We start from the raw sequence: 23,886 nt of genomic DNA on the forward strand, positions 1-23,886 counted from the left end.
AAGCGGCCATTCCTGTTGCTGGGCTTCGCTCACAGCGCCAATAAGTATCCAGCAGCCGTTAGCCATCCAGCCAGCGAGACACCGACTGGCCAATCAGCTACAGCAGTGTGTTTCTTATAACGCAGTTACCGCTCTCGCCGTTTTGTTGTCTGCTGTTCGTGCCGCTGCTGCTGTGGTTACAGCGGCGCCGCCGCCGTCGCCGTTCTGGCGCTACCGCTGCTGCTGCTGCTGATTCTGCCACTTGAAGCTATTTTGCCGCCGCTGCCGCTGGTGGTATTTATTTATTTATTTTTTTTTTATGTTTTTATCATTTCTCACCATTGGCTGTAGGCGAACGAGACCCTGATATTACTTGTTGTTAGGTATAGCATCGAAGACTTGTCGCGCAAGTAGTCTAGCCAACTCGACTGGTCTAGGATTTGTCCAGCGAACTTACGAACCAGTATGGCAATCAGTAATTAACCTTAATAATAACAATTTTTGTTAGTGATCGCGGTAAAGATGATGGCGATAGTGCTGATGGCGCTGAATTGAGCTGCTGCTGCTGCTGCTGCGTTGAGCTGTGGCGGGAGTTGTGAGTTTGGCGGCCACTGGTTGAGCCAGCCTGCCGCTGTTAGCGATTGTGTGCGCTCGCTCTCTGTAAGTGAATTAGTCTACTTTTTTTTCGTGAGTGAATGAGTGAGTCCATTGGCATGGTACGGTGGCAAACGGTGCCTACGCTACCCCTGCTGCTGGTCGTAATATCGTTGCTGCTGTTGTCTGCGCCGACCGGCGGCAGCGGCGGAGTGAGCTGCACACGCAGGGAAACCGACACTCTGTGTGTGATTCCGCTGCTGGTGCTGGTGGCAAAGTGGCGGTGTGTGCACGCGCTTGTACAGATCGAGTTCTACTGCTACAGCTGCTGCTTCGGGGGGACGGTAGAACCAGATGGATCGATTGCTTTTACTGCTGCAGCGGCCTAGCAGAGATAGATACACTGTAGTGGGTAGATAGACACCGGCAGAGGGACTGAAACACATTCTGCGTGTGCATCTGTATGTGTCATCAATATCGACAAACAGCCTGTTCTTATAGTACACGGGAACTGTGTGGTGTGTATCTACTTTTACCCAAGGGAGCTAGCGGTCAGTGTGGTGAGCTGTTAACGGTGCAAAGTGCCTCATTGTAACTCTGTTTCAGCCACTAGTTCCTACTTGCCACTAGTCTGCGGACATTGATTGCTTGCTTGTTCAGTCTTAAAAACGCTCTGGTCCATTGTGGATCCCACTGCGAAACGGTAACCCGCACAGAGACTGACTAGCGGGGGGGGGGGGGATGTGCTAACGAAGAGACACAAGTTCGCAGTTTCCTGCTGCTGTTGTTGCAGTGTTACAGTCTCCAGCTGTCGCCTTCTCTTTCTCTCTTCTTAACTACCCTGTTCAACGACATCCATATGTAGCAGCAACAGCAGCACTGATTCTGCTGCTGTAGGCTGTGATGCGTCGTCACCGACGACGATAGCAACAGCTCAGTGTAGAAAGAAATAAACGCTCAACGAAGAAGAGTGTCAAAAGGCAGGACAGTGCTGCCTCCCGGTTGTATCGTCAGCGTCGCTCTCTCACGCGGCACAAACCACAACTGACTACAGGTGGTGCGTTCTGCGCTGAAGAACTATCAGTTTTGAGTAGGTATTGATGGTAAACAAAAATGTACACACTACCTACAACAACGTGTCAAATATCGATGAGCAAAGTCCGTAGACTCTCTTTTGAACTAGTCATGTGTGTCCCGCATTCGGCTCAGCTTAGAGATTAGCGGTTATATAATGTAGTGGTGGCTGTAGTCGTAGACCAGTCTCGATCCAGGTGAAACTGTGTTTATAGTCGCTCGGGATACTTATCTAGCGCATGCGTGTCTGACAACCAGAACTTATTGCATCTAATCTTCTTGGCAGACTCTGTGATTGAATCCTTCTTCAACAGAAATACTTTTCCGCGTACGTTGTCCATAACGTAATATTTTTCGTTGGCGTAGGCCATGTCTGACTATTGCAGTTAGTATTTGTGCGTCTATGCCCTGCTTGTCGCGGTATTTTCGCTGCCCCGAATCCAGTGTCGTCGTCGTCGTCGTCGTCGTCGTGCTCGTGCGGCTTCTGTTGATAGAACTGTGTCGTTAGTGGTGCACTTGTCGCGGGCGGCCGCCGTTAGAGGCAACGTCGTTGCGATCGCGGGGACTGTGGCTAGTCGAATGTCCACGATAACTGCGCCCCACATACACGCACACATCGCGGACGCAGGATAGCGATTGGGGCAGTAGAAAAGCAGCGCTACAGCCACTAATATTGCTAATACTGTTGCTGATGTCGGTGGCAGCTCTCGCCGTCCTTTTCGTAGTCGTCGTCGTGGTGGTGTCACCAACGGCAAGGCGGGAAACAAGCAGGCTGTCAGCTTTAGAGTTATAACACTATTATTATTGTTATAGTCTGCAGTGCTATAGACCAACAGAACGAGCCCAGACCGGTTTAGTGAGCGACAAGCGGACTGTCGTTTCTCCGTAGTGACGGTGCACTATACGTAAAGCGTCTGTCTATATGAGGGAGTGTCGCTTAAACTGCTCGTCACTCGCCAGCCGTTCAAGCAACAAAGCGTTGGCCAACGGCAGCAAAAATACAGAAACAGAACGCTAAGCATTAATACTGTGCCTTTGTTTTACTGCTATTAGCTATACTGCTGATATTTCGACTATTACTGGTCAGCGGCAGTGGACAAGGCTGGAGAAGCACCAGCAGCCGTAGACATTGTGGCTATGTAGTCGCCGTTCGCTGGACATCTCTGACTAAAGTTACTCGCCGTTAGAAGAAATCGCCTAAAGGCTTCGCTCATTGACGACGAACGAGTGTTGCCGATGCTGTATTTGTTCGTGGACGGCAATAGGACTCAACAAGTGTTTGCCGGAGCATCGAAGACAGGTTGCGCATACAGCCGCTGCGACAGTTCTACCGAACCCGTTTTGTCTGCGTCGTCGTGAAACGCCTCGTTGTCGTCTTTTTTTCTTAATCTTTAAGTGCCACACACCTTGCAACCCCTTTCCCCCCGGGGTGCGCACAGACAGATTGTTCACTGGTCAGTACTGCTGCCACCATCATTATTTATTAGTGTTACAGTAACGACAACGACAACACCTGCTCGCCCTCGGTGTCTGTAAATAACTGCGTGTTCTCTCCAAGTGAGCGAATGATTCGAGAAGAGCGGTTTAGCGGAATGAACACATTGTCGCAGTGAAACACTAAGCAGCCAGTCGATAGACAGTCAGAGCCAGCGAAACGGCCACAGCAGAGGGGCTGGCCAGCCGTAGTACGGCCACTGACTGACTGAAGCACTTGGAAAGACGTAGCCGTCGCAAGGCAATAGTTCAGCCTGGGCCCAAGGTAACTAGATGTGTGCGTGCCCGAAAGTGCAGAGTAAGCTTGCTCGTGTACCGCTCCGTCTGCCGTAACCGACCGTGAGCCCACACTCCCATTACCCAGATGGATGGTGATCGTGTCCAATAGTGGGCGCTATCGTGTCGATTCCATGTAACGACGACATCGCCAGTCGTTGTGGACTTTTCTTCTAGCCGATTGGTGCAGACTTGTGCTATCAAAAATAGAGTCGTGCGAGATTCGACGACTTTCTAAAAGTTCAGTAGCAGCATAACAAGTAGCATCACCGTGGACGTCAACAGCATCGTGTGCGTGTGTATAAGTGATAACTGGAGGCGATGCAGTTGCCCAGGTGACACTGGTTCAAACGGTTTGTCGAGGAAGTGTTGATCAACAAGTAAGTATCGCACTATTACCAAGACCACCTGCTTCGATTCTACGGAGTTGTACAGATCCTCTGCAAATGCACGATGAGTGACCAAACGCTCACTTCATACGTGTGTTTCGCTATCACCGTGACTCTGTGCTGCCGGCACCATATTGGGCTCTAGTGCAGTTGTTGTGCTGCTGTTGCTGTTTTCGTTCTACTATTTGCCCTCCTACTAATAGTACGACCACTTCAAGATGTCTGAGTTCTTTCTTAAGTTATGTGCGTGTGCGTGTTCTAGGGCGATTGTAAGATGATTGAATCGTGCCGCTATATTAACAACAACAGTTAGCTAGGAACTGAGGCGCTTCAAAACAACAGGTGGCGGTGATTACCAGTAGGTATATATGTGTGTTTACTGTTGTCAACAGATGCTGTTGTACGCACGCTCGCTGCTGCCGTTCCTGTTGTTGTTGAGTCCAACTGGTCGTCGATCATGGTTCCCTCGGGGCCTGTTTACCTGGCCCGGTGACGCTGACTCTAATTCGGCCCACAGCAGGCAGTAGCCGGTCTGCCGCAATGGCATGCTGCCTCCCGCTGAATAGCAAACGCGCATTGTGGCCTATTCTCCTCCTCAACATGGCGGCGGCAATCGTGGGGAAGCTGGCGAGCCACTCTGCGACCGACTGCTGTTACCAGCAGCAGCAGCAACGGCAAGCAAGCTACAAACAAACCGTCGGTGCGCTGCAGCTCTTCGTCCCGGTAGTCCATTCTCTCAGTACTAAGAGTGGCTGTAGTCGCAGTCGTAGGCTCATCACAGTAATCCATAGTATTCAATGTTGCTCCACAGTTTGACCATGGTCATGCGATAATATATAGTGTACTAGTATTATTTGTATCATATCAGTATATGCTACTTTGCTAAAATTCCTCCTGCACAACATTTATAGAATTACGTGAGGGGCTGTCTGTGGGTCATCCTTCCTCTTTGTATCACCCCAGCGTGCGTAGTGCCACAAGTGAGCTCATGCCAGCCAGTCTTAATGTTGCCGATCACACAATACTTGCTACTAAATAGCATTAACAAGCATCCCGAGTTTAACTATTCCGTTATCTTGTACGCCGTACACGGGGGGGGGGGGGGGGGGGTTTAGCATTTCGGCCCCTCGTGCAGATCATTCTCAGTAACTGCGTGTGCCTGAGGCACCCAGTATACTGCGTTCGCTGACGTTTTTTAATAGCTTATTTCTACTGGACGCATGTATCGCATTTTTGTCCCTGACGAAGGTACTATTTGTCTTTTTCTGTTCGATCATTGAAGGTATCTCGTGGAAAACAAACGTACGTCCTTCGTAACATCGGTCTCCAATGGGTTTGTGTGTTGTCCGCTGCTACGATGAGTAAACAAACGACGATGGCTGACTCTGTGTGATGTAATGAGAATTCGATTTGAAATTTTCTAGTTTCGACGTTTGCCGCTCTTCCTGTCTGTCTCTGTCTGATTTTTTTTTGTCTGTCTCCGCGCACTTCAATATTTTGAAGTACAGTTCGTCGGCTAGAAAGAACAACATCCATGCAGGAAAAGCCAAAAGTGTCTTCAAAAGGCTAGTGATAGACTAAGTAGTCATTGGTCGGATGCTCCTCTCTGTACCGCGCAGTTTTTTTTATCGCATGGGACGACAGTGGTGGTGCCGATGACGGCAGCGATGATGGCGGGTTAGCTTCGTGACTCCACTGACTCCGTTAGATTTCATTGTATTATGTTCCATCAACCGTAAAATGTATTACTGTAAATGTATTTTATTTATCGGTATGCCTTCTAGTTTGTTGAAATTAGTAGAAAATGTTTACTCTGCCAGTCAAACTTAGCTTATTCGATCGCTTTCAGTTCCAGTGTATCCAGTGTAAAGAATGTGAGGAGTCCAGGCTGTCAATACTGTTGCACGTAAGTTTTCAATCGGTGTTAATGCAGTAGCGGAAAACGATTGGGAGGAACTAGAGAAGAAAGTACTGGGTCGACTTTGGCCAATCGTTCTCAGCTCTTCTGTTGACTGACCGACCGCCCGTTGATCGTAGAGTGAGCTTGCGAACTGCTAGCTCTTCTGCAATAGCCTTCGGATGCGCCTCGAACTTGCAGCCGTCTCATGACAAGAACAAGAATCGTGTGAGAAGAAATATGATGTTATAATACAAATATATGTATACATATATGTTACAGATGGCCGAACACATAGTGTAGGAGCGGGCGGGGGGGGGGGGGGGGTAAACCGTGAGGAAAACGAAATCGCAGAACATATCGGTTACGGTTGACAAACAGGTTGCCTAGTTAGGCACAGAAGTGTTGAATGCACAAGCTAGCAATGAACGCTCATTAGAAGAAATCGTCACATCGGTTTTCATTGTACCTTTATCGGTTTATATTATAGCTTTATCGTGCATATTTAACGAATTCTTTCGAACTGTCTTCGTGGAAACGTTTTCCCATTGTATAAGCGGTGTGTCAAACTGTAATATCTAAAATAGAAGCTATTTATATATATAAACTCTTTACTGAGCTCGTTACCTGCTAAGAACCGCTAAACATACAAAAGTACGCACACATCCTACCCTGGGGCATTACCACCGCGGCAGGCCATCAATTTAGGCAACTTTATACGTAACTTTTATAATCAGTACAAAATATGCAGTCAATAGCAATCGTAAAATATAACCGTGGTCTTGGCATAGTTTGTTAACCAGCTTGACTGAATTTTCTATGTGCGTTCGGTCCTCTAAGCGATCTCAGATCACATATCCCCTGCGGCGGAGAGTTGCGTGACGTCAGCGAACACGGTGGGCTACAGGTTAATGTTTCGAGCAGAATTAAAGAAAGATTTTTGACCGTAGCTCTTTGTGCCATGACAATAGCTTAGGTTAAATTACCTAATAGTACAATACTAGCACACCAGTTCCGCTGTTTATGGAAAACCACATCTCGTGCGTGTACTTTCAAAGAACTAATGCACTCAGAATAAAATGCTCATATTCTTTAAAGCTTTTTAATTAACTTATAGGGATTCAGTCTTTTCTTTTTCCAGTTTCTTTTTTCTCATTGTGTTTTCCTTCAGTATATCCTTAGTTCTGGTATACTTTGAAATATTACATATAAATACAGGCGGATTATTTGTGTCCTGTGACGACAATGTTTACAATAATTTTATATTGTGGGGGCCACATGTTATCATTAGCAAAGGTGCCAAATACGAAACCTGCAGCAGTTCCTAAGCCAGAGTTCATTTGTCACACCCTTAACCTTTTATCATATCAGAATCTCAGAAAAGCGCATACATTTATACTTTTCATGGCCTAATCAGTGTGTCTTGCTCGGCTGCTTCAACATGTTCCTCGCGCCATTTTCCACTGTTGGAGCCATTCACTCTTGTCAGAGGAGCAGTCCTGGCATCTGGATCTGTGAGGATCCCTTTGTCTCAGCTAGAATGAGCAGGACATATTTCTCCATTGAGGTTCTGATTTGTCAGGACTCGCTGTCTCAACCAGTCAATGGCACTGAAAGGACAAGGCAATCGTCGACCATTATCAGCTTCGCAATATTGGCTTAGCAGCTCGTTTGTGCAAACAAGTAAACCTGCACTGCTAATATGGAAATTTCGCATCGACGCAAAGGTTGATCTCTTCTTACGGTCGCTGTAACGACGAGGCAGAGAACTCGCATTGGGGGGTGCCTGTTCCCTTCCAGAGCCTGGCGTGTTCTGGTCTATCTCAACCTCTTCAGACGGCCAACAGGCAGGAGCCCACGATAGTGGCGTAGAGCCGCTTCTCTGCTACTGCGCTGATGCGCGCTCAGTGCAATAAGAACGACTAGCGACAGCACCGCCACCTAGCGGTAGCCGCGTACCAGCAGCACCCGTCGTCCGCTCGCGCTCGGAACTAAGCGGCAGAGGAAGCCGCTGCAAGGGAGCCAATCGCATGGGGCGCCATCTGACGATCAGCGAACAAATGAGTTCGTAGCCATTGCTGCATCTTCTCTGTCTGTCTGTCTGCTATCGAACTGTTCGCCGCGGATGTCACTGCGGCTGCTGCTGTTGCTGCTGCAGTGGGTAGAGCAGTGGTACATCGAGCAGAAGCCTTGTGCACTGTGTGTGTGTTGCGTGAACGTTGCAGTGGTCTGGAGCAGCTCTGCTGCTGCCACCAATTTCTAACAGCATTGGTCACCAGCAATCGTAGTAAAAGCGATAGTGGCGGCGCCTTGAACGCGCTGCTTCCTGGCTGACTGCCACCTTGGCGCGTTCAGGCAGAGGGAGCTCTGGATGCCGCGCCGCAGCAGCCGCTGCTGCTGTCGGTGGTTCAACTGTTTGTTGTGCAGCACTAGCTCTGGCAGACGGGACCGACTAGTGGTAGCAGTAGTGAGTGGTGGTGGTGTCGTCGTGATGGTGGTGGTAGTGGTGATCGCAGCAGCCGTAGCTGTGCTGCGTTGTATTAGAGGGGAATAGCTGCAAAAGACGGCTGCGGCGGTGGCAGTAACAGCTGCGGCAACGGCAAGCGTTGACGATTGTCGCGACACGGCCGAAACTCTTAATCTGGCTGCCAGCGGCACGGTGCTGTTATACACTCACAATGAGTCGGAGCTGTTTGTAACAAAGTCGACTGCGGCCACCGTGAATGCTACGAGCAGTCAGGGGCCGGCTTCTAGCCGTGCGTGTTTCATCGCTGTTTCTCCGCTCGTCCACGACGATAGCTGCTGCTACTACTACTACTACTACTACTACTACAACAAGTAACTAGTCGCTAACTGGTTTTTCTTTGTTTGGTGTGCACGTCTATCCATCTCGGTGGTTTGTGTGTCTCTCAGTGCGGCAGTGGATGTAGAAAAGCAAGTTGACGGGAACTTGTACCGCTCACAGCAGCGGCAGCAGCAGCAGCAGCAGCAGCAGCAGCAGCAGTAGCAACTTGTTGGAGACCGGACCCTGTTTTAACTGGTCGTCCCGGCAGAGACTGGGAGAAAACGAGCGAGACTATCGCCCACGGATCAACATCACGACCGCAACCTTCGTCGCGGCGATTGAATATATAATACATCGACATCACGGGAGTGTTGTGGATGATGCTGTAACGCCGTTGTCCTATACAGCGCTTTACTGTTCACTCCGTGGAGACGGTTCGCGATAGGCACTTTAAAGTGTGTGATGTGCAATTGCTAGTTACAACACCCGATGGGGTCCCTACGGTGTAGCGGAGGCGGATAGGCGAAGGGTGAATTGCATAGGACTCGTGAATAGTCTGAATAAAAGAGACAGGTAAGGAGAGGCCGTACAGGGCAACTTCGAAAACATCAACAGCCCACATGAGTAGTCCAGCCGACTACTGACGTAGTCGTGGATTTTGTCGTCGTCGTCGTCATCGTCGGTGCAGTTGTTACGGTGATGCATCTGTAGGTAGAATTAAGTGGAGCACCGCATAGCGCAGAGCAATGCAGTCGGTCGATCGATGGCGCGTCGGAGTGCCTGTTGATATTGTTTCTGTGTTCCTAGTGAGGTAAATATGTTGCCACGGTCTGCTTTCGTCTTTCCATCTTCAACGGGTCTGTGCTTTGGCCAAGCGAGTACGTGTAATAGTACCAAAGTGTTACCCTACACACGGAGCGTGTTAGGCTGCTTGAAGAAACCCTTGGAGAGTTATGACTGAAGTTAGTTGCACATATTCCGTAAACTGTACTACGTGTGATAGATGTGAATCAGTGTGTGTAGCAACATGGCGGTTGTCTGCCGTGGCTAATAGTGTCTCCAGTTGACACGGGCTGGTTACGACATAGACCCGTTTTCGCCGTGGCCAGTCGACAATTTAATTACGCCTGCTACTATCGAACCCAGCAGCAGCAGTAGCAGTAGTGATGGTAAAAGTATTAAGTCTGAAGAAATGTTCAATTAAGGCAGTACCGGACTTGTAATACAAAACATTCATTTCGAAGCTGTGTTAAAAGCGTCGAGTGCGACAATGATAATGATCTCTACTTATGAGTGCATTTGAATAAAGTAGATAGTGTTGTAGGATATCTAAGTGGCCCACCGAGCCAAAATTATGGGACAGCCCGAAGCATCTTCGATATAAATATATAGTAGATCTATAGGTCATATCTGGGTGATGATCTCTGTGCCGGTGGGACTCGCGGAGTGCTTTGAATCCACAATACTAGCATAATCATGTATATTCAATGAGTTATACAGTCATTGTGTTACAGTTATTGACATCGTCTTTGCTGACTCGTTTGTTTGGGTCAAGACGCACGCTTCAGTCTCTGATGTCGTCGGCGTGAAACGTCGCGTCTGGACAGCGACCAACAGTAACTGAAACCGTGTTCTCATTCTTCGTCGCCTTCTCGGCTGCTGCAGCCGCTGCTGCTATCATCGTGTGGCACAATGATATCGCTCCATCTCAGCGCTCAGCGCTGTGGCGACGTGTAAAGCGCTGTGCGACTGTCTGTCTGTCGGTCGGTCGGTCGGTGCGCGCGTGTCATTGTGTGAAAACATCGCTCAAATGTCGGCGCGATTCTCACCATCCACGACGGCCACCGTCTACAACCATTACGAGTACCGATACTAACTGTTACGTTATCTACCCAAACTATCAGACAGAGCGTTTCCGAGGCTGTCGTGTAGCGGAACAGTTAGCAACTGGTTAACTACTAGGAACTAGCTAGCACTAGTTAGCGGTAATACGCCGACGCCGCGTCCCTACGGCGGGCAGTACCTTTGCAGCGAGATCTGCAACGAAAAAGGCTGAGTCGTTCTCATTTTTCGTTAATGACAGTTCGCATTGGTCACCCTTATGGTGTTTAAAGATGACTTCGTTATCGTCGTCGTCATATTTCTTATGTACGTCGACAGTGTCTTGTTGATGCTGCTGCTGCGGCCACTCTCGTTCTATTGTCACTTCTCCCTCGTCCCTACGGTATCGGTATGATCGCGGAAGCCACATAGCCTACGAAACACGCTAATACTTGTAGCTATACATTCACCAGCTAGAACGGTAGAAGGCGTACTTGCCACTGGAAGGTCCGTTCGTCCGTGCACTTAGCTTTATTCGACAGTGGTCGCGCTATACTAGCAGCACTCTACGCTTCTCCCCTATGCTTCCGCGGTGATGGTACGCCGTGCGTGCGTGCGTGCGTGTCCTGATGACGGTAGCAGTGATTTTTAGCCAGTCGCTGCTTCATACTATGGCTCTCTTCTCTCCTGCGGCGATTATTTAAAGGATGACGACGTTTCGCTATTCAGCTAAAGCAGCCGGCCGCTGAGTGAGCGAGTGTTTGAGCCAGTCTGGCGGCGGCTGTTGGCTATCGAGAGCAACAGAGAGTTACGCTAATCCTGTTGTGGATGATGTTGCTGCCGCCGCCGCCGCCGCCGCCGCCGCTTATGCGAGATAAGCAGACACGGAGGGAGTCCGTCAGAGACAGACAGAAAACAGAGTCACACACCAATGTGCGATGGCGGCCGCAGCAAGAGTGGGGTGGCAGAGAACCACTAACACTACTAACCGGCGACCTGCCTCATGATGCCAATAATAATGATGATGATGGCGGTGGTGTTGATGATGAGAATGATAATAATGGTGCGATGATCATAGTGATAAGAGTGGCGGTTCTGTGCGTGAGTGACTATTCAGTTGGCGCCTGTTTCTATTACTGCTGCCGCCTCTGCTGCCACAGTCAACAGCAGCTTCAGAGAGGTCAGGCAGTGAGCAACAATCGTCGTGGGAATTGTCAAATAGGTAGTATGCAATTCAAGGTAGAGGACCGGTGTTGAACAAATCATAACACAACCAAACTTAGCGTAGTACAAATACAGCAAGAAAAGAATAACCGCCAAGCTGGAAGCACAGATGCATGCGTTGGCTTCAGTTCATCATCATCATCCTGTTTTATGAATTGATTTGTGCCAAGCGCGAAATGGTCTACGATGCGTGATTGGTGATACTTGTAAATGGGCTAGCGTCACATCGAACTCAAGGCAGATGTTGAGGAGAGATACGCTTGATAAAACAAGTGTCGCTAACGTGTACGCACACCTTTCAGCCATATGTGACGCAACTGGCCAATATATAGAGGGTCATAATCGCCGTTGTTGGCAGAGTTATCAGAGCCACTAGACCGTACCTAATTCTTCTTAAACGAATTTTTAAACGTTAAAAGTTTTAATTGCAAGCCTGTACCTTGCTTTTTTGCTAATGCACTGCAGAAGCTCGAAAATCTACTCCTGAACATCGTCTTTTGAATTACACTGATTTTATTAGGCTATCCAGCGACATAAAACTATTTGAAATGTGACTGGATAGAATAGAGAATATCGGCTGCTGAGGAACGGGCAACAGCAGCTGATTAACCAGTCACGTAGAGCGACTCTGTGCTTCTGTTACGCTCACCTCTGGCCCCTCGGCGTTCTTTGGATAATCTACAGCTGATGCTTCGAAGGCGGCGCTGCAAAAACGACTCTCAGCTATCGGTCCCAGAGCAGAACTTCAGAGTAGCTGTCGACAAGAGTCTGGTCAAGCAAGCTACTATATTCGGAAACCGCAAGAATTCTGCTACTATTTTCCTTAACTGTCAACTTGTTTCACGTCGTTGTGCATTAATTTTGATCGGAGCGGTAAGAAAATGACACAATGGCGGCAGAGAAGAGTGCACGTAGTAAAAATAGACTATGCCTTGAGCTTGGCGATGATACTGGGACAAAGGAACTTAAAGTAACTTTGCAAATTGTGTGTAATCTGTGTAATCATTTCTGCTTTTGCTGATTTTCAGTTTACAAAATACGGCAGATCTATTTGTTCATTAATCAGATATTCTTGTACTTGCTACATGTATCTATTATATATCAACATGAGTGGTTTCAACGTTCACTATGAGTGACTCGTGCAGATGTTTATTTATATTTATAGACAATGGTGCATTATTTATTCGACTCGACGGTTGAAGTTCCATTAGTGGAGCTTGTTGTTTGTTTTCAGTCTAACCAAGTGTATCATTTATGTTACGCGCCATGCAGTATGTACTCCTAATAATCTTTGTCCCTGTCTGTTTTTCTAGGTAACGACTTGGCAACAGAATGGCCATGGAGTCTGCTGGCGATACCATGGAGATCGACGAGCTGACCTGCACAGAGACCGCAGTGGACGTGCAGTCCGTTGATGGTGGAATTTCGTGCGAAGAAGATCACGTCTCTGCGGGCGCCGCGGGAGGACCCGGCACGAGCAACGGTCATTCTCAGCATCTTCATAGCTGCCGACAAAATCACCTGAATCCTCAAAATGGACAACAGCAGCAGCAACAAACTCTACGTCAAAAGTTCTTACAGCGGGACGGTACAAGTCAGCTTCGCCTACATAACGAAAACAATGTTGCAGTAGTAATTGATAATAACGGCCATATTGTTAACAGACATCACGATGGAGAAGTAGTTAATGGAGAGACGATGGTTCAGGGCCCCAAATGGAAGGAAACTGATGATGGACATGAGATGCGCGGAGAAGGTTCAATCGAGGAGGAGGGCGATGACGTTGAAGAGGTGAGCGATATAGGCTAAGTCCTATCAAAAAAGAAAGACAGATTTTGTGGTACACAACTAACATCAAGCCAAACCATTTTTTTTTTTTTTTTATAGGACCTTCACTTGAAAACAGACTTTTACTGTTGGGAACTAAATTCTTTGCAGAAGGTGTCGAAGGACGAGTATGTTGGATCTTCACCTACGTGCCTAAACAGAAAAAAAAACCCTCAAGTTAGATTTCATTATCTGAAAGTTACTGTTGTTTTAACTTCGAGCTCACCGTCCTGTCTATTTGCACTATTCGCAGAGCATTCGGGGCGGTAATGCAACAGCCTCTTCGACAAACGGGACCAATGGGCAAAAGGATCAGGCTGAACCTCCTCACCTCCCGGGAGAATACCAATTCCAGTTACTGCCAATACATGTACAGCAACGAGGAGATGCTCGTACTGGAGTATTCAAAGTAAGACATCTAATCGTATGCTCACTATTACCTAAGAAAATAGCAATTGTTTTTTTATAACTGGGAAAGTTGTCGATATTATGTGCTGTCAAAAAACCATCTCCCACTGAGCATGGCTTTCAATTATTACGATAATTATTACCATTATTATTATCATGCGTGCGCGAGAAACAGAAATGCCAACTACCTTTATTTTTATTCCGTCAGGTATTTAAGTGCGATATATGTGCTATGGTTTACCGGCACGTCTTCTCATTGAAACGGCACTTCCTTCGCTGTCACATTAACTACAAGTACTTGACAGCGACGGATATCACCAATTGTGGTATCCATCTACAAGTAATTCAAGCAGCGCAAAGTAGTACTATGCGCAATGGAGATCATCTGTACAGGTTCGTGCATTTCCTCATTTATGAAGATTAATCTCGTGGACTAGATATTTTAAAACTTTAAAACTCACTAAAAGATATTTTAAAAATGCAAACCACTTTGTTCTAGTAGAGAACATTCAAAGTAGCGTAATTACAGGATGCATGAACCGGTTCAACACATGGTGACAGTTTGCTCAAAGCCTGCCAGCTACACCGAATGAGTGCCTAGAACCTCTATAACACTTCGAGGTCTTCGGACGCTGCGGTTTTTTTCCTACGTACGCATACACACAAGTATGCATATAGACATACAATACTTTACAACTTTTGTCTTTTGTCGCCTATTGTTGGTCTGTTCCGATTTTAGATGTCACGTTTGCAATAACCTCTTCGCACAACGAGAACAGCTGCGTCAGCACATGGAGACCCACACGACAGGCAAAGAAAAGCGGGCGGCAAATGGAGTGGCCTGCAGCAAGTGCAGTAGTGCCTTTACAGATCGGAAGAGTTTGTTGCGCCATCAGCAAACGGCTCACGGTCTTACTAGTGGGGCGACGAACGGCGCGAGCAATGCTTCATCAAGCAATGGCCGGACAGGCCACAGCTCAACAACTCAAGTCACGGGAACGCCGATGGGCACTTCGTCCGTCGCAAATAAGAAGTCTCTGTCGTGTCGCCATTGCGGCAAGATTTTTATCGGCAGTCAGGAAGCGCGAACACATGAGCGCCTCCACGAGGCTGTCGATACCACCTGTCGTGTATGTAATCGCAAATTTTCATCGAATGAGTGGGTTATACATAAAACAAGCACCCACCCAGATTCTAATCATATCTGCTCGTACTGCGACATACTTCTGCCAGATGTTGGCGCGTTGGGACAGCATCTGTTCCAAGCACACAATAAAACTTATTCGGAGAACATGCGTCTGATAAATGATAAGGAAAATGGAAACTGCTCATTACAGCTCACACAGACAGCTGGAGCTAGTGGAGGTGTTGGTGGAGGTAATAGCGCCATCAGTGGCGGGGTTCATGTGAAAAGCGAGCCCGGTACCAGTGGGGTAGCGTTAGAGAGTAGACCAGATCGCCCTATCGATACGACAGTCAGCTGTGAACAATGCAACAAGAGTTTTACGTCGCTGGTAAACCTGCAAAGGCACAATACCGTTGTGCACATCAAGCAGCTCGATAAACGCTCACCACAAGAGCAAAAATCTCGAGCTGTAAGCAGTAGCAACAGTAGCAATAATCAGCGCTCACCATCCGAGGAAGAATTCTATCGCACCCTTGGTCACCGAATTTCGGAAAATTTGCAGTACCATATCGACGGCCGTTTGCCAGGCTCAAGCCAAGCTTCGGCATTCGAGCCTGAACGGGTCGAAGCAAATAACTGCATGCCATGGCTTGTGAACAATTTCCCACCGACATTGGATATCACCCATATTGTACAAATCTATGCAAATCGGCCGGCGCTCTCATCAACAAACGCTGCGTTGACGGCACACCCAATCTCTGCTGGTTTAGTAGCTCCGGAGTCGGCAGCGCCTCCCGGAGAGGAACAAATCGCTTTAGGTGCTTGTCTTGGTCTTAACCCTGTTGTCAAGAAAGAAATCAAACGAGAATCGCTAACGCTGTTTATATGCCAGGTATGCAGTTGTACGGCAACCTCGCTCAGAGAGATCACAGAACACAAGATGACCAATCATCCGAACGTAGTCGCAACACACTTGGAGCTGGAAGGCCACTCCTCAGCACCTCCCGAACTTCTTATGCAGTTTGGAGCAAATATGCGACCGTCTGGTATTTTAGGGCAATCTACGACACCGGCTGTCGTTCGGAGTACGTCAGGGATACATAAGTGTACTAAGTGCTCTCGCATGTTCGGAAGGACATGCGATCTGCATAGTCACATCGTGCAATGCGGCCAAGCGCAAGGTGTGACTAGTCTCGGTATCCAAAGACCATCTTCACCTCGTCAGATTAAACAGCGCAAATTTGGCCCCGTGCTTAACACAAAGCGTTGTGATGACGGAAGCTCAACAATGGGAGGACCACTCAACGGAACCGATTATGGTAAGCAACATTTAATCTACCCGTAGTTAGGTTGTATTGGCAAGGGTCTTCAGTCCAAGCGCAGTTTACAGCAAAATAATGGTAAATTTTGGAGGGAATATGAGGTACTGTATTTAAGTTGCTACAAGGTTGCACCTAAATCGTGGAGTATAAGTTTATACCGCCTCTAAGTATTTGCTATATGTTGAACAACTGATCAGACGAGATGGACTTTTAAAAAGACTTTTGCATATATTATTTTTCGTGATATTACATGATTATTCTCTTCACACAGGCAAAGAGGACCCAAGACGCAAGCGTAAACCTGAAGATCGACCCCAGAGACGCTCCGCTCGCTCAACATACAATGGAGGTTCTTCAGAGTGTAGCACTTGCGGACAGAGCTTTCCGTCTCAGGCGTCGTTACGTAAGCATATGCTTGATGAGTGTCGCGAGGAGCAGAGTTACCGTCGAAGGAAAAAGAAAGACAAAGATTCGCCTACGGCCACCCCAACTCCAGAATTGATTAAGGTACCAGCCACTGGAGGTGTTGATGGCTGGGGTGAGGACTACCTTGACGGAAAAGGTCCAGAGCAGCTGCAATGTAGAGATTGCTCAGGTGGGTTAAAATCTGTCTTTCGCAAATGCCTTCACAATTACCGATTCGTACAGATTGTGTTGAAAAGTCAAATGTATATCCACAATGACTAGTGGCAACCAGTCAAACTATCTCAGAAAGCTGCTGACGAAATTTTTTCAGAATAACTCGTTTGTTTTCCATTCACAGCCACATTCCCGTCCCTACAAGTGTACAAACGGCACCTATCACAATGTCCTTGTTCAGCGGCGTCCCGGCAAAAAACCCTGCTGCTTCTGCGAACAGCTGAAAGCTCAGACGTGACAACAACTGGAAGCGGTGTGTCCCCGCTGGATGGCACTACAAGGGTGGCTGGAACTGGCGGTGGTATGAGCTCGATGAATCGAAGCCAATTTGAAGAAATGACAATGCTGGGGCTAGCGAGACGTGCGGAAAGGGATCGTCAAAGGGATGGAGCAACCGATCGAGACCGTGATGAAAACGGCGATGTATACGAAGATGAGGAGGATACCAAGGTCTACCGGTGGGTAACTTTGCGTAATTTAGCTCATAGCCACGTTAATTCTGCTTAATCGTTAACAAATTTCGTTTCGGCTACCAAAAGTAGCCTGTGTAGGGAGACCAATGTTCTCTGCTGGTCATAGGGTTGGCCTTTTTTTTGAATGGAGCCAAATCTACCTGTTGGCTCTTTAAGCTATAACCTCATATCCGTAAGGTGTACACGAAAAAAACTTTTGCCTCTGTGTCTATTGTACTATAGAGTGGTACCATAAACTGTAATTAAAACTACAACACCAGCAAGAAAATATAGTCTAAATGATTTCTAGTAAGATGCATTATAATATACTATTATTTATTTTGCAGATGCGAAACATGTCAGATGGGTTTTGGTGATTACGTTAAAATGCTGCATCATTCTATGCATGAACATGGCGCGCCGATTCCCGAGGTGTCAGATATGCGAGAGGCCAGGGAGTTGGCCGGTTCACGAGCAACACACCAAAATGGATTACAGCGCAATGGACATGCACTACAGACTGCATCAAATTATTCCAATAACGGGGCAAGTCGAAAGGACTACCACAGGCTCAACGAAATGCATGAAGAACAGGTCCAAGATCACAAAAACGGTATGTAATAGAAAAGCTGATGCTGTGTTGGCAGCAAATAAGGAACAGTTATTCTGTACTCGTTCTTAAAAGATCAAATTATAAGGTTCAGATGGTTGATGCTTTTCTAAACAGCCTTTCATACACAAAGAAGCATAGCGAAATCTTAACTGCTCTTTTGAGCTAGCCAATTAACGTAATTATCGTTCAATGTCGATGTACCGTGCTATTGTTGCACTATTTTTAGAAGCCGAGTACCAGAATCAGCCCCCTCAATTGTCAATATACGACTCCGAAGACCTTCGAGACAAGGAACGAATCGCAATCGAAGCTTTATCGGCTATTTGTGGGGCCGGATCATTCTTCGGTGGTTTCAGTCGGAGCAACAACAACAATAACAACAATGATGACTCTAACAAGTTTCCGAATCGGCACCCCCAACCCCTCATGGATCACCGTTACTGAACGATGCAAATCGCTATCGGTTGTGTGGCTGACCTCACCGAATGAATTCGTTATGTCATGTGAAATACAGGATGAGCATGCCGCCAACAAACATTTACCGATTTCATTTGGACTGCCCTATGGTGCCACCCCTTACCATGTGGAACTGCGTTTCTTAAAGAACGATCGTCATTTGTATATTTTTTTCTTGTGAGATGATCGTCGCTTAGAGATCACAGTCCATTTCTCGCCCTTAGTGATCTCTGCGCCACATAAATAAACCTTCGACCTTGCTCTACGAGCCCGCGCGCCCAGCCTGTATAAATTCTACCTGAATATTTAAAATATTCACATATCTTCGGAGCTACCAAGAATAGGCATCACCGTTAACTAATTGTCGTAAATTACAGAAATCAACATGTTATGCGCCATGCCATAGAATACGTGACGTATTGACGGAGCTTGTCATCATACTTGAATATTTATCCCCTAAAGAAGGTGTATCTGTTTACCTCTGGATACGATGGTCTGAGAGGAATAGCAAAATAGGAAAAATAGAGTATAACCTCTGAAAAAGTCTGTTGGCCGCGTAGGACTGAATGGTAATCATTCCTTACTTCAAACCAGAGGAGTTTTGTAATTATAGGGTTGTTATTACTACTATTAACTATTATTTTCCTTGTTCTTATTATTGGTTTGAACCGTTTCGAGGGCATTTTTTGTGACGGAAATACACAACGCCGCAGCGATTGGTGTCGTGCAAGCTCAAGTAAATCTAGCAGGGGTCAACATCGACGATACGGGACGACATGTAGAATGTCCAAGCGTTGCTGTTGTTCTTGTATGATATCATTATATACTATTCTCGTTATTATAAATGTACGATTATTGTGATGACTAATATAAATGGTGTTGGTGCTGAAAATCTCGGTGAACGGGCGAATAGCACAAAACCACGTCGCAGAAAAAAAGTGATACTTTTCCTGTCGGCTGTAGATTTAACTGCCCTTAGCCTCATTGAGAAAAAGGGCTAGGTACGACTCCAGGAAAGAGCGCAACGATCGTTAGTATCAGCATTCATCTTCTTACTAAGACAAGTAAATAATTTAACTTTGTTAATGGTGCCAAAGGTCTGTTGACCTTTTGCGATCAAGCCGGCAAACGCACGATTTGCGTGCACGATCCCGATCTCTTGCCATTTCTAAAACGAGAGTTCCTGGGAGCCAGACAGTTCTCGAGTTCTCAAGATTCGAATATCGGATACAAAGAAGAAAAGTAAGAAGACGAGTTAAGAAGAGACAGCGATGCAAGAGGGATGCGTTAAGAGTCCATTAACAAACTATAACAAAAGTACCAATTTCATTCGCTCCCTTTCGTTCTCACAATCTCAAATATATATATATATATATATATATATATATATATATATATATATATGTACCGTAATATGAATGTACATAACGTCCAGGATATCTGTATGCAAGGTGATATAGGCTATCTATCTTTGTATTATTGTTACTACTACCCAGTAAGTAGGCTACTTATAGCCGTGTTTCTAAGACATATTTAATTAGAAGGTCGTGCAAAAAGGCCCATATTATAAGAAGACTACGCAGCACATGATATATTTATAACTTGTAAGTGTTCCACTTTATTTTTCGTTCTATATAAATATAATCACCGGTTCATAAACGGGTAACCGGTCCATTGATGAATTCAATATTAATCAATTTGAAATATGGGCGGTGAAATTTACAGTAATTGTGTTTTGTAAATAAACGTACACACATAAATAATAAGCGGATTCGGCAGAAATAATCATTATTATATTGTCATTAACAAAAGCGCTAGATCGTATAACGGCAACAACGGCGGAGCAATTTTCTTAGAAAAATTAGTATGCCACTATCATTTATCATAATCAAAATCATGACTTCTGCAAGAGTCTACAATAATAGATGTTTTATTTTTCTCGTTGTTTTTTGCGGTCGCGGTGATAATTATCATATATTTGAGTAAAAAAATTGTACAAAGACCCATCTTTGTTAAAACCATTTTGAATTATTCTTGTAATTACTGTGGTCGATTTTCAAATGTATTATTGCATGCATATCTGAGTCGTAGCTTTTTTTGATCGCGTGGAAAGGTCCTCGTGTGCGTTAACTTTAACTAAACTAAAAAGCCATTAACTAATATGTCTGGCAAATCGATTCAATGGCCCGTTCTACAGCGACAGTCTCATTGTAACAAGATAACAATGCATTTGTGCTAAATTACCGATACTCTACTGTTGTTGTTTTAGATATCAGCGTCGTCGTTGTTGTCATCAATGCTATGATCCTCGTATTTTTTATATATGCCGTGTAAAGAATATAAGTCCGCACCTATCTGATAAATATATACACACTCTATTAAGGTTAACTATATTTCTAATAATATCATTATCATTATCATCGATTATATCTGTTGGACTTTGTTGTGTGTGTGGGTGCATGCGTGTGAATGTATGTGTGTATGAATGAGTGTAGGTGACATAGATATCTTCTCAAAGCAACAACAGAAAAACTCTGGTCAATCTGAGCTGTATCGATTTCAGCCCAGATAACGTGGTGAACAAACAATCATTATTATTACTAAAAAGTTCTTGTACCACTTTGCCATTACAATGACATTTATATTATTAGTAGCATTATTATAAGACACATGCGTATCTGTTCGATTATTTCAAGTTGCGCATTACTGAAGATATGTTGAGTTGAAGAATGACCGATAGCAAGTGTGCGGTTGTAATAAATGGTGGGGCAAGCACGAATTGTGTTGAACTTAGGAAAGGCAAAAATCTTTCTATATTTGACAATTCTGAATGGTATGTCGTATTCAAGCTCTAAGTTAACAACACAGCGAGACTGTTTCATATTTACCGTATGGCATTCAACGACGATAAACAAATTATATCGACAATGAAATAAAAAGCAATAGAGTAAAACATGATGAAGGCTGTTAAAACTGAGCAAAATGTTAAAACATTTGTTGATGTATTTTAATATAGAGTATCATTATTGTCTCATTTTGACAGCCAATCGTTCACCAAAGTCGAGAAAAGAAAACTTAATTTCTCTGTGATACTTCCTAAGCTGTAGAATGAAATTAGCTCTTTGTAAGTGGTACAACTACTTTCCCACTTCTCCCCTTTTTTGTGTTTTGCTTGAAGACAACTCAATTTACAAGGTAACTTGCTGGAGTTGTGGGCGATTTCATTATCAAAGCTAATTGCTGGTTAGCTTAACCAGGTGCAGGTTAGTCAAATTTTTTGTTTTTTACGATTTACTATTGGCAGCACCCCCATCCGATGGACAGCGACACGAAATGGTAACTATTCAGTAATAGAATGCTCAACAGCTTAATTATAATGAACATCTTTAATTTTTCTCATGCAAAACTTCGATGTGTCCAGTGAAGTGTACCGATCGGTATATGTTACCATTAAGTTAGAGGAGAAAGGATTTAAGCTGTATGAAGCAGGAGAAAGTACTGAGTCGCCTTACACGTCAACTGCTTAGCGCTAGTCGCGAAGTTACCCTAGTACAAATTTAGCCTGTTTCATACCGTTTAGGTGTACTTGGGTCGAGGACCAGGGTTGCAACGAAGTTTAGTTGTTCGGATGCCGTCATTAGTACCGCTTGCACTAACCTGACACCTATGCTGCGGGAGAAGTGAGCTTTTCACTTGCCGTACCTTGATTTGTAACACACCCACTGAAGAAAGGAGTTTACATGAACAGGCGATTTCAGTGGAAAACTAAGTACAATGCACCCACGTGCACGCTGCTGTTAGAAAAAGAGGTAATCAAGTTAAGATATAATTCATAAACCACACGTAAGTGTGACTCTCTTTCTCTTGGATTTTATGAGCCGTCTCTTTCTTCATATTTGACAGATGATTGATACACGATTCTATGAATATTTGTTGCTGACGTGCGAATGGTTAAGTCAGTCGCAAGAGAAAGAGCGAACGGAGAGAGAGAGAGCGCTACCGAAAGCAAGTACAAAATCCCTTGGTGCAAAATGGCATTGTTGGGTTCAATCAAGGCACGGTCGTCACCAGGTGTTGTCGCTTTAAACAGGGTTGCGTGTTCTTCATTTCTTTTTGTCATATAAAATACAGACTTCACTCTGAGCTCATATATTTCATGTTCATATAAATGGCGGCCTTTTGCATTTTGATGTCCAATCAATGACCTACAACCGTGTGGATAGTAAATTCAAATATCGTTGCAGAATCGTACATACATATCTACTTGTATTATATGAGCGTTATTTTGTGTATGCGTGCGGATGTTATATATATATATATATATATAAAATGTCTGTTTACAACATACCGTAACGAAACGAATTGTGTCGTCTCATATTGATGTTAAAGATATCGATTATAATAATTCTAATAATTGCAATTATGATCATAATTATTCGTCTTTATTAATATGAATTATACAGATAACGAAATATCGTAACGTGTTAATTGAGCATTATCATTAAGTAAGCCCATACCAATAATAACATAAACATTAATAAAAAATTAACGGGAATGATGAGAATGATAAGATAATGAATTTAATAAATATTATCGTATTTGTAAATCGAGTGGAAATAATAATAACCTTAGATGAGTATTGAACATTTTTTTATGTGCACGAATCAATTCAGTAGAATATCTACACTCTATAATTATAATAATTATTCTAACAAAGAACATCAGGATGAATATAACAACAGTGGTTATTGACGATTACGTCTGTTGCTAATTAATAATATTACTATATATATTTATTCAAAAAGTGAGTGAAAAAAATAAACGAAGCCTCGTGTTTGATCGTAAGAAAAGTGGATAGGTCGTTTATACTCACAATATAGTATAGCTTAAAATTAGGCTAAAACGACGATTCATTTCAATATCGGCCTTTCGAGGTGCCGCATAATGAAATGCCAAATACAGCATTGGCGGCGCGGCGACTTTACATCTTTGGTGGATAAAAACAATAGTAAATAAAGTTAAATGTAGTAAGTAATTAGTACATATTGCCTGCTTATTAGTTAATACAGGGTTAATGTAATAAAAGTATGAGGTACACTAGAAGCAATTAGCCTACTGCCGAGTATGCTTAACTCAAATGATGGTAGATATCAAAAACCTTTTTTCTGTCGAATATGTTTAAAGCTGGGTGATCTCAGCTAATAATCCTGGCGCTGGCTCTTTCATCAATTGGAGTTTGAAAAGTAAAATGTAGAATTATATATATATATATATTTAATTCTGCTTGTTCAGATAGTTTTTGTGTTATTCGTTTCCAATTTCTAATATCGCGATTACGCAAAAGATCTTGGCATTTTAAGGGCAGGTTTTTGATTACAAATCGAGATTAATTAAATAAAAGATGCTCTGCACCAATATAGGACAGTAAATGGTCAACTTATAAAGAGTATTGTCCTGTATATTCTATATGAGGTGAGTCCCTTACTATTTTGAAAAAAAAAATGATAAAC

General features: G+C 44.8%; 1 protein-coding gene across 9 annotated transcripts; it reads left to right on the forward strand.

The window, feature by feature from the left end:
* Window positions 1–344: 344 nt before the first annotated feature.
* On the forward strand, window positions 345–23,417 carry LOC111267368 (uncharacterized). 9 transcript variants are annotated; one of them, XM_086971294.1, is made up of 13 exons: window positions 1,099–1,663; window positions 2,014–3,797; window positions 4,199–4,529; window positions 5,089–5,200; window positions 5,656–9,657; window positions 12,847–13,324; window positions 13,614–13,769; window positions 13,977–14,161; window positions 14,508–16,213; window positions 16,488–16,811; window positions 16,980–17,313; window positions 17,655–17,920; window positions 18,147–23,417. In XM_086971294.1, the coding sequence occupies exons 6-13, from the start codon at window positions 12,866–12,868 to the stop codon at window positions 18,362–18,364; spliced, it is 3,648 nt and encodes a 1,215-aa protein (XP_086827420.1). In that variant the 5' UTR covers window positions 1,099–1,663; window positions 2,014–3,797; window positions 4,199–4,529; window positions 5,089–5,200; window positions 5,656–9,657; window positions 12,847–12,865; the 3' UTR covers window positions 18,365–23,417. The 9 variants fall into 9 exon arrangements, with proteins under 9 accessions (XP_086827425.1, XP_086827420.1, XP_086827422.1 ...); XM_086971296.1 differs by having other exon boundaries at window positions 5,089–5,139; XM_086971297.1 differs by having other exon boundaries at window positions 5,089–5,108.
* Window positions 23,418–23,886: the final 469 nt, after the last annotated feature.

Source organism: Varroa jacobsoni, unplaced genomic scaffold (assembly GCF_002532875.2).
Source record: "Varroa jacobsoni isolate VJ856 unplaced genomic scaffold, vjacob_1.0 scaffold_1177, whole genome shotgun sequence".
Lineage (NCBI taxonomy): Eukaryota > Metazoa > Arthropoda > Arachnida > Mesostigmata > Varroidae > Varroa > Varroa jacobsoni.